The sequence below is a fragment of the Onychomys torridus genome, chromosome 5, assembly GCF_903995425.1.
Source record: "Onychomys torridus chromosome 5, mOncTor1.1, whole genome shotgun sequence".
Classification (NCBI taxonomy): domain Eukaryota; kingdom Metazoa; phylum Chordata; class Mammalia; order Rodentia; family Cricetidae; genus Onychomys; species Onychomys torridus.
In genome coordinates, this window is record NC_050447.1 from 11,247,279 (window position 1) to 11,263,528 (window position 16,250).

At 53.3% G+C, this 16,250-nt stretch overlaps 1 protein-coding gene across 1 annotated transcript; it reads right to left on the minus strand.

The window, feature by feature from the left end:
• Positions 1–36: 36 nt before the first annotated feature.
• Positions 37–16,195, minus strand: Cc2d1a (coiled-coil and C2 domain containing 1A). The gene is made up of 29 exons (XM_036188253.1): positions 15,907–16,195; positions 14,476–14,611; positions 12,373–12,485; positions 12,216–12,281; positions 11,839–11,973; positions 11,521–11,743; positions 8,795–8,913; positions 8,508–8,580; positions 8,181–8,252; positions 7,962–8,092; positions 7,820–7,892; positions 6,882–7,015; positions 6,394–6,499; positions 6,139–6,311; positions 4,628–4,750; positions 4,486–4,544; positions 4,294–4,410; positions 3,360–3,433; positions 3,231–3,289; positions 3,079–3,130; positions 2,437–2,536; positions 2,260–2,350; positions 2,021–2,158; positions 1,867–1,931; positions 1,158–1,221; positions 947–1,073; positions 666–742; positions 539–586; positions 37–472 (listed from the first exon to the last, which is right to left on the minus strand). The coding sequence occupies exons 1-29, from the start codon at positions 15,964–15,966 to the stop codon at positions 452–454; spliced, it is 2,829 nt and encodes a 942-aa protein (XP_036044146.1). The 5' UTR covers positions 15,967–16,195; the 3' UTR covers positions 37–451.
• Positions 16,196–16,250: the final 55 nt, after the last annotated feature.

Consider the following 16,250-nt stretch of genomic DNA (forward strand, 5'->3'; position numbering starts at 1 on the left):
CACTGAGTGGGCTATATCAAGGAAAAAAGACAGAGCTGAGGCAGGCATGGCCTTGGCTGTTTATTCTGTGTTGACCCTGGCGGGATGGGGGTGGGCAGCTGTGTCAGCACAGCCCCAGAGAGCCAGCTGAGCCGGACAGCCCTAGTGGCATCTTTGGAGAGGGCTGTGGGGTTAAGACGGGGAGGGCAGGAAGTAAAGTGCTTGCAGGGTCCTCTGGGCCTGTGTCCCAGCCACCCTCCTTGCTCCAGATGCTCCTGGATGTGCAAACAGGACTCTCCAAGGCCCAACCAGCCAGACTGGGGTGAGGGTGCTGTCCCGATGTCCCTGGGGCTGGGGACCTGGACAGAGTGAGTCCAGAACCAACTGTCCGCTGATTGTCTGCTTGTCTGCTCGGTGGCCCTGGAGCTCTGCCTGGCTTTGGGCTGTGGGGCCTGTGGTCCAGGGATGGGCCTCACCTGCGGAGTCGCTGCAGCTAGGGAGACATAGGGGTCAAGGCACCATCACCACATGTGCCCCACCCCCACCCGCGGCCACTCACCTCGTTCTCCACCAGATTTCGCCGGTACAATGCCTCCTTCGCAGCTTCCTAGGGGAAGGTGGGATTGACTGACGTCCAAGATGACCCCGCCCTAACCCTCAGGGCCCACCACTCGGGGCTGGCTTACCCTGCTTCCGTCATAGCCCAGGCGCCGGGCAGCCTCTGTGTAGAAATGCAGCTGGCGCTCCAGATGGGTTGCATACTCTTGAGAAGTGGCAGTGGGGTCAGGGTCAGGGTCAGGGTCAGGGTCAGGTAGCTGCTTCTCCCTACTTTTGTCTCTGTCCCATTCCCAGGGAATTCTCAGTTCCCGACCCCTTACACACACCCTCTCCTGTCAGATGGCCTCTAGCTCCTTTTACAGTCCCTCCCTCCCCAGACACACCCTCCCCAGCCCCACTCCTGCCCTACCCCTTCGGATGCCAGTGCCCCCCTGCTCCAGCTGTGCCCTCTGCCACTGGCTACGTTGAACTACGTCCTGGTACTGCTGGGCCACTTCTGGAGGCACAGGCCGGCGTGCCTGCCTCAAGGCCAGGATCTAGAGGGCACAAAGGGGGCTGTGAGCCGATCTGAAGTCCACTCCTAGGCCCACCCCACTGAGCTCAGCAGGACTGGCACCCACCTTCCTTTCTAGCCGCTCTTGGTCAAAGGCCAGCACACTGAGGCTATGCAGGGGCCGGGCTGATCTGCAGGGGAGAGAGGGTACTGAGGGCTCAGCAGGAAGTGGTGGGGGTCCAATGGAGTCAGTGGGCAGAGGTACAGGGGCGAGGAGATGTCAGAAGGGCCTCAAGAAGTCCAGAGACCAGGGAAAAGTACATCTGATGCTGGAGGTTCTGGGGCATGTCTGCCATCCCAGCACTCAGGAGGGTGAGGCAGGGGAATCATGAATGAGTTTGAGACCTTCTTGAGGGAGAGAGACAGAGACAGAAGAGAAGTAGCCATGTCCATGAACTGAGAGGAAGGGACAGAGTGAAGAGGAGGCCGAGGGTGTTGACAATGGTCAGATATCAAAAGGTCAACAGACTCCGGGTGGTGGTGGAGCACGCCTTTAAGGAGGCAGAGGTAGGCGGATCTCTGTAGCCCAGGCTAGCCTTGAACTCAGAGTGAGTTCCAGGAAAAGCGCAAAGCTACACAGAGAAACGCTGTTTCGAAAAACAAAACAAAACCCCAAAAAAGGGTCAAGCAGAGGCTTTTGAACTGAATTCCCTAAGAGAAGGCTTCAAGAATGACTCTGGAGTCAGATAGGATATGGTGTGATGTGCCATGAGAGAACCACACAAGGACCTGAGACGAGAGAGGAGTCACTTCAGTGTGACCTAGCCCAGACTCACCTGTTGTTCCCTGGTTCCCTCCAAGAGGCAGCTATGGGAGACACCTTTGCTTTGGGCCCAGTGACCTGTTTAGGGATAGAGAACCAGTCCAATGAGTACTGAGCCCTTGAGCCCAGCCCTACTCCCAGGGGTGGCTGATAGGCAGGAGACTCACTGTGGGCACAGCTGCTGGGAGGTGATCAATGACCAGCCACCTCTCTGTTGTAGTCTCCAACTGCTGGGCTGTCAATGGTTCCCGGATCCGGACCATCACTTCAAGCCGCCCCCCAGTGGGCCGGCGACCATCCAAAACCTAGGAATAAGAAGGGGTGCTGTGGGTGAGAGCAGCGGTCCCTCAGGAATGTCAAGGGTGACGCTGGTGACACAGTCGGCAGGTACCTGCCACCGCCTCACCTCCAGGATCTCATGGACTTCGCAAGCTGTCTCCAACACATCCAGCTTCAGCTGGGCTGTGCCCAGTACCCTGTCAGTCTTGAACAGCCCCCTGTGTGTAGGAAGATGTAGGAAGCTGTAACGGTAGGCAGGCTGCTCCTCAGCCCTGGAGCCCAGAACCTGTGACCCCTGACTTACCCCTTGTGGACCACTTCGAACTTGATGCCCTTGGTTTGGATGGCCCTTCGGAAGCCACGGTGGCCACGGTTGATGCAGAGTTTGAACTGCTCCTTGAATTCTATGCAGCGAAGGAGGGAAGAAATGAGAAGAGGCTGGCTGTGGGGGTGTGCAGTGTGTGTGTGTGTGTGTGTGTGTGTGTGTGTGTGTGTGTGTGTGCGCGTGTGTGCGCGAGTGTGTGTGCGTGTGTGTGTGTGTGTGTATGTGTGTGTGTGTGCGTGTGTGTGTGCGTGTGTGTGTGTGTGGTGGTCAGAACACCCCCCTCAGGTGTCAGCCTTCACCCCATCTTGTTTGAGATGATGTTGCTCTCATCTGCACACCCGACCTAACTGCCCACAAGCTCTTGTCCTCACCACCGTAGGAGTGTGGGGTTGCAGAGGCGTGTCACTGTGCCGCCTTATTGTCAGACCTGGAGATTCCAATTTACACACTTCTGCTTGCACTGTGCTTGCTTTTCCTACTGAGCCATCCTCCCTCAGTCCTTGTCTTTCTGAGGGTGCTGGGGTTGGAAGCCCAGGACTTGTGCATGCTGGGGCACACCTCTGCTATGACCCCATCCTGGTCCTAGTTTAAGGTTTTCTTTTCAGGAGGCAAGGGACTCACCAGGGGAGTCTGTACTTTTGATCACACTGGTCTTGTCTTTCTGAGCTTCTTCCTGTATCAGGGAGGAGGCAAGAATGATCAGGCCCAGGCTAGACCTGGACTTCCTGCTTGCCCGGCTTTCTGGTCCACACCAACTTAGAGGTTGCACCTACCACATTGGGATAAGGGAAGTCAAACCGGACGAAGGCATCCAGGTCACTGGGGGACAGCCCTGCAGGTAAACAAGGGTCAGACCTAGGAAGAGAGACCAGCCCACCCCTGCTTCTGGGGCACCCCCTCACCTGTGGGTGTAGGCAAGTTGATCCCCTTCACGATAAACAGGAGCATGTCGTTGTTGCTCAAGTCCGGAAAGATCCTTTCAGTAGGCAGGGAAAGAGAGGCAGGCACCTCAGCCCAACCTGCAGCTCTTGTTTCCCTCAGTGGAGCAGGGGGTGGGAGGTGGGGGGATGGGGGTGCGGGCCTCCAGATGGTAGGAGTGACACTCCTGGGTTAAGGCTGCACAGTTAGGCCTGACTTCTGGGCTCTGTTCGGTGCTCACATATTTATTTGGTACCTACTTCTGTTTATGTTTCTGTATTTATTGTGTGTATACACGCATGTGCATGCACGCAGGTGTGCCATGGCATACATTTGAAGAGAGTTCTTTTCTTTGAGCTTAGGTTGTTAGGCTTGGCAGTAGGTCCCTCTACCTGCTGACCTACCTCACTGGCCCGCATTTCCTGGCAGCATCTTAGCTGTGCCCTTTATATTCCTGGAGTCCTACTAATTGCCACCTAGGGACTCCAGCTGCTGGAGGATCTTTTATTTTTATTTTATTTTTATTTTTTTTGAGACAAAGTCCCATGTAGCACAGGCTGCTCTAAAACTCACCATATAGCCAAGGCTGGCCTTGAATTTCTGACCCTCCTGCCTCCACCTCCTGAGGGCTGGGATCACAGGCATGTACATCTGATAGATGAGATCCAGGATCTCATGAGTGTTGGGTAAGCATTCTACTGACTGAGCTACACATCCAGCCTCTTCCTTCCATTTAATAAGTACTTTCTGAGTGTCCACCAAGTGTCAGCCAGGGCCCTAGCCAATACAGCACTTCATGCCCACCCCAGAGCCTTTGCATGTCTGTGCACCCACAGACATTTACTCTTGCTCAGAGTCTAGTCCCACAATAGTGTAGTTCCCTCAACAGCAACACCCCAGCGGGGGCTTTGGGCCTACTTGATGACATTGAAGGTCCTTTGCTCAAAGCGGGCAGCAGGTGTGGGGAGACCACGGGCAAAGGCTTGCTTTAGGGTGTCCATGCTCCGCTTACAGTCTTCTGCCAGCTTCTCGAACCTGCAGGAGAAGGTATTGCTTGGGGCCCTGGCCAGCTGGGCTGCCAGTGCAGGTACTGGTGAGGCAGACACTTACTTGATAGTTTCAGTAATGTTGCCCAGGTGGGTGAACTGTGCAGCGTGGTTCAGACACATCTGCAGGGGAAAGACTGAGTGTGGGTGGAAGGCCAGGAGGAACAGTACAGGGGACGGGGACAGGGTCATGGGTGGGAACTTACTTCATGTTGCTGTCTCAGGAGTTTGGTGAGCTCCCCATAGCGCCGCACAGCCTCCTGAGACAGTCCTGGGCCAGGCCGTTGCACCAGTACAAAATCGTCCTTGTTGACGGGGGCGGGTGGCACCTGTGGAGGATGAGGCTGGTAGGCAAGGGCCTCCTGGCCCACTAGGAGCAGCTTGTTGGGGGCTCTGCCATCTTCCTGCCCCTTACTCTATTTCCGGTGTCTCAGGTCTCCCCTTAGTTCCTACGCTGTCTGACATAATAAAGCCATCCTTTGGGCATCCAAGCCCCTGTCTGTGCTGCTCTGTACATGTGCAGGCCCTGCTCCGTGGCTGGGAACTAGGGGTGCAGCAATGAACAGAGACAGCCAAGCACTGTAGCACATGCCGGTGATCTCAACACATAAGAGACTGTGGCCTAAGAATTCAAAGTCTGAGGACAGCATGCGATACGCAGTGAGTTCAAGGCCTGCCTATATACAGTAGAGAGGTTCTATCTTTAAAAAAAGAAAAAAATCAGAACTAAAATTATAAGAGGGAATTAGCCCAACAAGTCTCTCCCTAGGGAGTATTCCAGGGAGAGAAGAGCATGTGCAAAGACCCTGAGGCTAGGGTACAGCCGGCTGGTGTCTGAGACAGAGGGAGGAAGTGAAGGTGTGAGGCAGATCATGCTAGACCAGGCCACAGGAAAGCTCTGCATTTACCTGTGTCGCTGTGGTCTCCCTAGCTAGAATGTGTACCCCACAGGGTGCGGATATTTGTCTATTTTGCTCAACATTAGGTTCCCAGAACCCAGTGTATGCTCCACAGATTTTCTGTCATGAATGCTGCTGTCTATCATACAAGGGGTCCTGGGAACTTGTCTGATTTTCAGGTGGGAATCAGTCTTCAAGTCTCCAAAGACAAAAACAGTGTTCTGAGTGAACAGTCCTACCCAATGTGGTAGAACCTGTTAACTGTCTCACAGAGATCAGTCTCTTCCTGAGTAATGGCACACAATAGTGCTCCTAGCAAGAAACTGCAAGCCTTAGAATCCTTTGCAGCTAGGTATGGCCACATGGCTAGCTCTTAGAATCCTTTGCAGCTAGGTATGGCCACATGGCTAGCTCTGGCCAATGGGAGATAAGCAAAGAGGCCTGGGTTCTGGAGGCAGCAAGGGTGCTCTGCTGTAGAGAAATAGAGGTCAGGGCGTCCCCAGTGCCTGCAATGACTCCTGTCCTTTTCACTCTGCCCTTTCCACGGGGAGGAGCGAATGGGTCAGTGATCCATTGGGATCATGTGGACTGGGACAAGACCCTAGGAAATGAAAAGCAAAACCATGCAAAGGGCCTGGGCTCCTCGGGCACCTGTTAAAGAGCCCAGTCTGTCACAAGTGTGACATGCAAGAAACTGCCTCCTTTCAACTGCTGTCTTCTAGGGCCTATGTCACGGCAGCTTAAAGGATGACCAGTACGTTCTAGGCCCCATAGTTGCTGGGGCCCACAGGCAGGGTGCATGGGTAGAGAGGCCTCACCTTGGCGATGTCCACAGGCAGCCCATTGCGAGAGGCCTCCAGCATGGGCTCCAGCCCTTTGGCCTGGCGCAGGTGCATCTTGGCGCCCTCGACATCGTTCTTTTGCTTGGCGCGCAGTGCGGCCTGCAGAAGCTGCTTCTTGCGGCCCTCCAGAAAGGCCAGCTGCTGCTGGGCTGTAGGCGGGAGGCCTCAGTGGGGGGCTACCCAGCCCAGGGGATCAGTTGGCCTGGGTAGCCAGGGCAGGGGGGAACTTACCCCTGGTGGATGTGCCCTTGGGGGCTGCTTTGCCTGCTGGTCCCGATGAGGGCGCCTTGGAGGGTGAGGACTTCATCTGGGTTGTAGGGGCAGCAGGAGTGTTTTGCTGCAGAGAAATAGAGGTCAGGATGTTCCCAGTGCCTGCAATTACTCATTTCAAGTGTCGGAACCCAAAACCAAGGACCTATCTCTGTGTCCTCAACAAACTCATTGTGTAGCTGAGGCTGGCTTTGAACTCCCCTCCAGGCTGAGATCACAGGAATGAGCCAGTGTGCCTGGCTCATTCTCAGCACTGACCACATCTATGGTCCTGTGTCTACCTACTCTCTGCAGCAGCTCATGTCAGGGAGGCTACTCTGTGCCCATTCTGCAGATGAAAGGTCCCGAAGCCGCAGGCCTGTGGTGTGGGGCTGGGTCACCCCTGCTTGGCCCAGGCCTCCCAGGTCTCTGTCCTTGTCATACCCTACCTCAGCCCTGACCCCTTGTACCTTTTTAGGAGCTTCCTCCTCTTCCTCCTCTGAGCCTTCATCGTGGTTAGCAAGCTTCATGGCAGTTTCCAGGACCCCCACCAGACTCTGCTGGGTAGACTCTGCATTCTCCAAGCCCTGAATTTGGGGGAAGCCTGGCGGCAGAGTGACCTGGTTAATGCCTTCCCACTGTTGTGAGGGTGACATCAATCTCTCCTCCTCTTAAGGAATCCCAAGCCTTTCTTTTTGTTAGTTTTCTGTTTCTGAAACAGCTTCACTATGTAACTTGGGCTGGCCTTGAACTTGCAATCCTCCTGCCTCAGTCTCCCAAGTACTGGCATTACAGGTATGTGCATGCCAGTCTTACTGTTTTCTGCATACCAAAGGTGGAGCCTGGGGCTTTGTGCATGCTAGGTGAGTGTTCCAGCACTGCTCTGTACCCTCCAGCCCACCCGGAGACAGGCAGGTCTGACTGTGGGGTCCTCTAAGTCCTGACTGTGGGGTCCTCTAAGTCCTGACTCCTCCTCCCACAGTACTGGCTTCTCCTGCTGGAGCTCCAGGGCCTAGAGAGATTCCAACATACTCTGTCAGGTGTGCCCCAGCTGGGAAGGGGCTCCCAGATGTGGAAGGTAGCTGTTTCCACTGGAAGATAGAACAGGCTCCAGACAACTTCCTGATTTTGAGAACTTTCCAGTTTCCCTGATAGAAACATTTCTGTCATGGCTCACTTCACTCTGGCTGAGAGGCTTGCAATGTTCCTGAGCACACAGCATGGCTGTAGGAGACAGCCCATAAGCAGAAACGGACCAGCAAAGGCCCAACGTAGAGGGAGTAGGATAATGAGACCTACCTTGAGACAGACCTTACCTGGGAACATACTTGGGGTGGGGCCTACCTAGAGACAGACCTTACCTGGGGAAACATACTTGGGGTGAGGCCTACCTAGAGGTGTAGCCTACCTGGGGGTACTGGCAGCTCCATCACATCCACAGCTCGGCCTGCCTTGTGGGCTCGAATGGCGTCTTGGTATTGCTGCAAGGCACAGGGGTGTTAGGAGGCCTGAGAGAGGTCCTGGGAGCATTCTTCTGGTCCCCTACACACCTTGACAATGCGCTCGTGCATGCGTGCCTTCCGCTGGTCACCCTTGGCCTTGGCCTGGGCTGCAGCCACATGGTACCGCTCCATTCGCTGCTCCAGCGCCTCCAGGAGGCTCCTCGGGGCTTGGGGAACCTCTGGCCAGAAGAGGTGGGAAGAGGTTAAAGGTGGAGGGAATTGGGCACTGGTCCAGTCTGCCCACCTCTAGGGATCTTAGCAGCCTACCTGGCCTGATGGGTGCTGAGGCAGGGGTCAAAGGTTGTGCTGCTGGCAGAGGGGGCTCGGGGGACAGCTGGTCTGGAGACAGAGAGGCCCAGCCCAGTGAGGGGCTTGCTTGGTGATCTTGGAGAGCACCAAGATGAATAGTAGCAGTAGGTGGGGGGCATGGGGTAGGGTCCTCACCAGGTGGGGGGCATGGGGTAGGGTCCTCACCAGGTGGGGGGCATGGGGTAGGGTCCTCACCAGGTGGGGGGCATGAGATAGGGTCCTCACCAGGTGGGGGGCATGGGGTAGGGTCCTCACCAGGTGGGGGGCATGGGGTAGGGTCCTCACCAGGTGGGGGGGGCAGGCGGGAAAGGTCCACCAGTTCCCCACGACTCAAGGCCTCCAAGACAGGGTCAAAACTCTGGGAGAAAGAATGAGATGAGTGGAAGGGGCTACCAGGACCCCAGGGGGTGTTCCATATCCTGTCCAGTGGCGAGGATTGCCCCCTCCCTGGGGCCACCCAACCTCTGCTCTACCAATACTGATACTGATAAGGGGCACAGAAGATGGCAGCCCTAGAGGAGCCGGAGGGATGGAGGCCTGCACTCCCCCTGGCTCCTCCACCAACTCCACACCTTGGCCACTCTCAGGTGTCTGGTGGCCACAGCAGTGTCGCCCTGATGCTTGGCATGGAGGGCAGCCAGTTTGTACTCATGCTGGAGGCTCTGCAACTGGACCAGGGAGGTGCAGGGACCTAGAAAGAAGAACGCAGAAGCCCAGGCCAAGCTTGTCACACAAACTGTATCTGATTCTTACAAGTTTTGAACCCATTTCATAGATGGACAACTGAGGGTCAGAGAGGGCATGCTCTCTGCCAAGATTACTCAGCTTTCAGGTGGCATGAGGCACAATCAACCCTAGGCCTCGAGGTTCTGAGCAGTAGAGTTTCTCTCCTCAGAATTCTTTAAATCCTGCTGTACACCCTTTTAACATCAAATTTTTTTTTTTTAACTTTTAAAAATTTATTTCATATGCATTGGTCTTTTGCCATAGGTGGCAGGTCCCCTGGAACTGCAGTTACAGGCAGTTGTGAGCTGCTCTGTGGGTGCTGGGAACTGAACCCAGATCCTCTGGAAGAGCAGTCAATGCTCTTAACCACTGAGCTATTTCCTCAGCCCCCCAGATTTCCTCTTAAACTTTTAAAGTGGCCTAGGCTGCCATTCACAGTACCTTAAAACTATGAGCAGTAGCCGGATGGTAGTGGTGCATGCCTTTAATCCCAGCACTCAGGAGGCAGAGCCAGAAGGATCTCTGTGAGTTCGGCCAGCCTGGGCTACAGAGTGAGTTCCAGGAAAGGCAAAGCTACACAGAGAAACCCTGTCTCGAAAAACCAAAAAAACCCAAAAATCCAAAAATCTTATGAGCATTATAGAGAGCTACCTGTACGTCTTTCCTCACTATGTGGCATCTGGGGTCTCAGGGCTGATGGTGGGATGGGGGGCCTGGCACATGCTGGGCACCTGCACGGCCACCAAACTACACTGACAGCTTCAACACCAGGCTTTCTGACCAGGAGATGCAGCAGGCAAAGACATCTGCTATCACTTGGTGGCCTCGGTTTGATTCCTGGAACCTGCCTAGTAGGAGGTGAGAACTGACTCCCATGGGTTATCCTCGGACCTTTGCAACATTCCTTGGCACAGACAACCCCACCCCAATTAAAAATGTAAAATTAAAAGTGATTGGAAACTCAACAACATTCACTTTAATGAACACTTTTGGATTCATTTGTTTTATATGTATGAGTGCTTTGCCTGTGGGTATGTATGTGCCCACAGGTGTGCCTGGTGCCCCTGGGAGGCCAGGGAGGGCGTCAGTTCCTTTGAAACTGCAGTTACAGATAGTTGTGAGCTACTATGTGGGAGTTGGGAATCAAACCTGGGTCCTCTTCAAGATCAACAAATGCTCTTAACTGCTGATGCATCTCTCCAGGCCTCCTACTTCTTCCTTTGAGTGTGAGACAGGTCTTATTATATAGCCCTGGCTAGGCTTGCTATATAGACCAGGCTGGCTTTGAACTCAAAGTGATCTGCCTTCCAAGCGCTGGGATTAAAGGCCTACCTCTTATTTTGTAAATTATAGTTAAATACAGAAAACTTACTTAAAATTGTTTTTTTTTTTCCTTCTCTTTCAAATATTTTCTTTTTTATTGGGGGGGGGACTAAGGTGGTATATACCTTTAATCTTAGTGCTCAGGAGGCAGAGGCAGGCATATCTCTGTGAGTTCACAGCCAGCCAGGTCTACACAGTGACTTCCAGACAGTCAGGGCTACATAGTGAGACCATGACTCAAAAAAAAAAAAAAAAAAAAAAAATTAAAGAATGATTATTGTGCACACGGTGGTTAGATGACAGTTTTGTACAATTGGCTCCCTTCTCCCATCTCTGCTGGGTCTCAGCCTTCGCCCACTTCACTGGTCTCCTTTTCCCGTCTTTCTATGCAGCACAGGCTATCTTCCAAGTTGCGATCCTCCTGCATCATGCCTCCTTAGTGCTGGATGGACATGTATGTGCCAACATGCCTGACTCATTGTAACCACGCTTTTGTGTATGTATTGTTTGATGTGTGGATATGTGTGCCTGTAGAGGTCAGAGGCCAACATCAAGAGTCTTCCTCAATTCTTTCTGAGACAGACACTCACTGACTCGCTGGATGGGCTGGCCAGCAGCAAGCCCTCAGGATCCTCCCGTCTGTGTCTTACTGCTGGGACTCAGTACACACAACCATGCCCAGCTTTCTGCACAGGTACTGAGATCTCAACTCATGTCCTCATGCTTATATGGCAGGAACTTTAACTGCTGATAGCCATCTCCCTATCTATTAACTGCCTTGCCCCCACCCCCATTTTTTTGAGACAGGGTTTCTCTGTGTAACAGCCCTGGCTGGCCTGGCCAGGCTAGCCTGGAACTCAGCTGGGATTAAAGGAGTGTGCCACCACACTTGAAAGTGTATAGTTTCATGGCATTGCACACATCCACAAAACAGTGCAGCCACCCTCACCGTCTCCATAAGGCATTCACAAACGAAAACTCTGCCTCTCTTGACCACTCACTCCTGTCTCCCCGCACGCCACCTGCCATTCCACTTCCTATGCTCATGGACCCGACAGCCCAGGGCCCTCCTGGGAGGGATTACTGTCTCTGTCTTTATAGCTTCTTCACTTAACATCATGTCCTCATGGCTCATGTTAGAGCATGCTAAAAGTAAAAGTATTCCCTTTTATGGTGCACAGCCTATGTTTTGAGGTCTCTGAAGAGCCCACATAGACCCTCTATCACCCTGGCCCTTCCCACCATTTACCTGGAGGCAGCTGGGGCTTGGCAGAGGTTTGTGTGATGGCAGATGGGGTCTCCAAGGTGACACTGGACTCTGGGGCTGGCAGGTTCACAGGAGACAGGTGGGGAGTAGCATGGGTGTGGCTGTGCCCAGCTGCTGGTACCTTCCCCAGCGTGACGAGTGGTGGGATGTCTGCCTCATTGATGATATTGCCCTTCCTGGAAGAGGCCAGCAGGCTTTCCAGTGTCTGAAACAGGATGGAGTATGAGTCTGAGAGTAAGTTGGAGCTCAGTGCTTTTGGGTCCAGGTAGAGTCCCAGCACCCTGCCCTTGGCCTGCTCACCTTGAGCCCCCGATCATAGCGTCGCATCTTGGCACTGTCCCCAGCTTGCCTGGCGCTCTCCACTGCAGACTGGTAGAGGGCTAGCCTCTCCTGCAATATGGCCTCTACTCCTGGGTTGGAACCCGAAGGCTTTGGCTACAGGAGGATTGGGGATACAATCTGGGTGGTGACCCCACTTAGGCCACCCTGACCAACCCCTTATAACATGAACGCATGTTTTCCCTGGAACAGTCTTCCCTGCTCCCAATGATGGAGACGTCACAGTTCAGAGGTTCAGAGGCAGCATATCACCTGTGCCCAAGGCCACATGTAGAAGGGGTGAAAGGTGAGCCTTAAAGCCCAGGCTGCGTGTGTATGTGTGACTTGGGGAGACATACCTGGGCCACAGACATCAGGGGCTCTGCAACCTTCTGTTCCTCCCCAAGAACCTCATTTAGCTCTGCCTGCAGGGATACATGGCCAGAGTAGGAGGTAGAGGCTGCTGGACAGGGCACTGAGGTGATCTACTGCCATATGTCCTGGCCCTGTGCTCACCAGCAGGTCCTCATCGGCCTCCACATCATCCTCATCGGCCCCCTCCTCATCCTCATCCACATCTCTCATGCAGAGCCGGGCCATCTTCTCAATGGCCTCCATTGGCAGGGGACCTGGGGGCAGGAAGAAGCTTCAGCCAGAGCAGGATGAGCCCAGAGCCCCAGGCACCCATCCCCACACTCAGGGCCCTGAAGAACAGCACATTCAGCAACAGGAGAACAGATCCCTTCCATCCTTGAGCCCTTCTAGCCTCATGCCATCTGCTACCTGCCAACCCCGACCCCCAAGTGCTCACTGCCTCCCTGTCCAGTCTCAGCTATGTTGCCAGGCACCCTGGGTTTGAACCTCAGCTCTGGAACAGTCTCATTGTACGATGTTGAGCAAGTTACTTCACCTCCCTGGGCTTCAGGAGAGCGATAACTGAACTGTAGACTGTGGGACTAAAGGTGAATTAAATTCTTTTTTTTTTTTTCCCCAAGACAGGGTTTCTCTGTGTAGCTTTGCTCCTTTCCTGGATCTCGCTCTGTAGCCCAGGCTGGCCTCGAACTCAGAGATCCACCTGCCTCTGCCTCCCGAGTGCTGGGATTAAAGGCGTGCGCCACCACCGCCCGGCATGAATTCAATTCTTGGAGCAGCAAAGCCTTCAGCTGTCCCTGCCTCATCTACCAAGAGCAGCACCTTCCTCGCCAGGCTTGCACCCTGATACACTCTGTGAATCCCCACTCTTGTGCTTGGGGATATAATCAAGTAAAATAAAGGCTATCATAAAGCTCATCACATAAGATGGACAGCCACAAGGTAGCTAGCAGGTCTCCTGTGTGGTAAATACAGCACAGGTACACTGGACAGGATGACGCACATCTGGAGAAGGTAGCTGAGATGTTATCCTGGCATTCAGAACATCATGTAATTTATTAACGATTCTGGAATCCCACCACTTAACTACCTCCACACTGGATGTGGGTAGGTAAAAATACAGAAAACAAAACCATGAATCAAGTGGGAGACTAGATCGATGGCATGTTGTTGGCATGGTGCTTATGTTTAAGGAAACAGTATTCTCAAAAAAAAAAAAAAAGTTAAAAGCCAGGCAGTGGTGGTGCAGCCTTTAATTCCAACCCTCGGGAGACAGAGGCAGGCAGACCTCTGGTCTACAGCCTGGTCTACAGAGCGAGTTCCAGGACAGCCAGGGCTGTAATATAGAGAAACTCTGCCTCGGGAAAAAAAAAAAAAAAAAGGAACCAGTATTCTGTAAAGTGTATAAGAGACTGATTTATTGAATACTGGGAAATACAACTAAGGTTATATTTTACATTATCTAGTGTTTGTGTGTATGTGCATGCTTATGTGCACATTTGTGTGCTACAGCACATGTGGAGAGGGATTGAACACAGGGGTGTCAGGCTTGCAAGCTTCTTTACCCACTGAGCCACCTTGTTGGCCCTCTGGTCATGGTTTTATTAACTAGTAACCCACAACCGTGTCTTCTGGGTGCTTCTATCTAAAGATTTACTGTATGTTGACTAGTGCATACTACACTGACCAACAGACCTACGGCTCCCACCTGAATGCAACCACCTAACACACACGTTACTCACCAAAGGCACAGGATCACCACCTGTGCTCCGAAACACCAAGCAACACTCTGCTTAGGGCCACTGTGAAGAGCGAAATGACTCACATAAAGCACAAAGCAAGGGGCTGGGAAGATGGCGTGGTGGTTACAGGTGCATGCTGCTCTTGCAGAGGACCTGAGTTTGGTTCCCAGCACCCACATGGGGAGGCTCACAGCTATTTTGGCTCTGGGAATCTAATACCCTCTTCTGGCTTTCCTGTATGTTTGCACACATGTGACACACACAACACAGACATACACACACAAAATTCTAAAAGAAAGAAAGAAAAATGTGGCAGAAAGCAGACTGGATGAGGCCCAGCTGTATTCACAACTGACCCTGTCACCTAGACCCTAGACTCCAGGAAGGTGGGGGTCTTTTGTCATCCCCTGGTCCGTCCCCCCCCACTTCCAACCCAGTGCCTGGCTCCAAGAACTGTCCACTGCAGAAGTTCCAAAAATATTCTCAAGTATGTTGAGTATCTTACCTTTGCCTTTGAGTTTCTCCAGGGCCTGGGGCTGGTTCCCCACCAAAGCCAAGAACTCAGCCTCCAGTTCCTCATCATTTACCCCATCCTCAGGGATCATCAGGCCATCCGGGGAGAAATCAACCAGCAGACCGAGCTGTGGGAACAACCATGGTCTAATTAGACCTTCCATATACCACTCAGCCAGAGGTAGCCAGGATGGATCCAGAGAGTCCCCATGGAAGGTAGGAACCAAATCTCTAAGAGTAAACTGTTTCCTGGGGATACTAGGAGGCTGAGACACACATACCATACAACAGTGTCCTGGCCCTTTGACTGAGCTGGTGACTCGACCAGAGTGTGGCTGGTAGAAGCACTCATCAATAAAATAACCCTAACCCTAGCATGTACAAAGCCCTGGATTCCATCCCCAGCATGGCATGGAAAAAATTTAAAAATGTAAGCCCTGACAACAGCGTCCAAGTTGAAACTGGGTTTTCTCTGCAGACCTGCCCTGTTTTGGCTAATGACCAATAGAATATGATGATATTTATTTGCACACATGTGACACACACAATACAGACACACACACACACACACACACACACACACACACAAATTCTAAAAAAAGAAAGAAAATTGTGGCAGAAAACAATATATGAGATACATGAAATTACCTTTTCTGTAGGTCCAAACTGGCCAAATACTAGCAATTATGCATAGTTCCACCAACTGGGAATAATAATTACATACTGTGTTCTAGCATTTTCCATAAATAATCTCAACAAGTCTTTACAACTGTCCTGCCATTTTGGGACTCTTCCAGGCCTCCATTCCACAGGTGGGAAAACTGAGGCTCAGAGCTACAAATATATCTCTCAAATGTACCAAGGCCAGGATGGAACCCAGGTCGGACAGACTCAGACCTGAACACTGACCTAGGCCCTGGGCTCCCTGGTTCAAAGCTGGGACAAATCAAATTTCCACAGGCTTTGGATCTGGGAGTATGGCGCTGGGCCACAGTTCTGTAGGTCTTCCTGTACACCCCTGTGCTGACATTTCTGTCTGGCCAGGCTGTTCCTTCTTATGACCTTGGTTAGTTAGCTGTCTTGTCTGCCCGAGGCTCGGTGTCCTCATCTACACAAATGCGAGTAGAGTGTGGCCTGGCCCAGTTGATTCAAAGCCTTGAAAAGCCTGTCTGATTGCTGCCTCTTCCAGGCTGGAATTGCTGCAGCAACAGGTGTTCCCAGTAACCCGGGTGGGGAGCCAGAAGCTGGATGGGTCAGGCCAGCAGGCCTTACAGTCAGGGGGCGGGGACTTGGGTTCACCTGGTGGCGAGGATCAGTCTTTCCTGGGGGTGGGGCAGTCCCCGAGAACGTTAAGAAGGGTGAGGAGAGACCCTGAGGAAGGGTGGAAAGAGACCCCTAGGTGGGCAGAGGAGCGCACACTCACCTGGCGGGCGGTGACAGCGCCTCGGCCGGGAGGAGCCGGGGGTCCATTCCTCTTGTGCATCTTCCAGGGTCGAAGCCCGGACTACCAGCCCCGGCACCTTGGCCTTGCCCTGCCTCTTCCCCGAAGCCGGGTCTCTGAGCTCGCCGTGCTCCTGAGCCCGGAGTGCCTCCTCCGTGCCCGGCCCCCAAGATTCTCGAGTTTTAGCCACCTTGCTTCCGCCTCGGCCTTCGGGAGCGCGGCTACGGGGTTCGCGGGATCTCTGAAACTAAACTACAATTCCCGGCAGCCAGTGCGCGAGTGCGCATGCGTTTAACATGAGGTGGCGCGGAGAGAAGGCGGGGCGT

Excerpts from the sequence above, each read along its gene's own strand:
- Cc2d1a (XM_036188253.1), bottom strand. The coding sequence starts at position 15,966 with ATGCACAAGAGGAATGGACCCCCGGCTCCTCCCGGCCGAGGCGCTGTC. Across the intron at positions 11,974-12,215 it reads CCCTGATGTCTGTGGCCCAG|CCAAAGCCTTCGGGTTCCAA; the intron begins GTATGTCTCCCC and ends ATCCTCCTGTAG. Across the intron at positions 8,581-8,794 it reads GACACCTGAGAGTGGCCAAG|AGTTTTGACCCTGTCTTGGA; the intron begins GTGTGGAGTTGG and ends TCTTTCTCCCAG.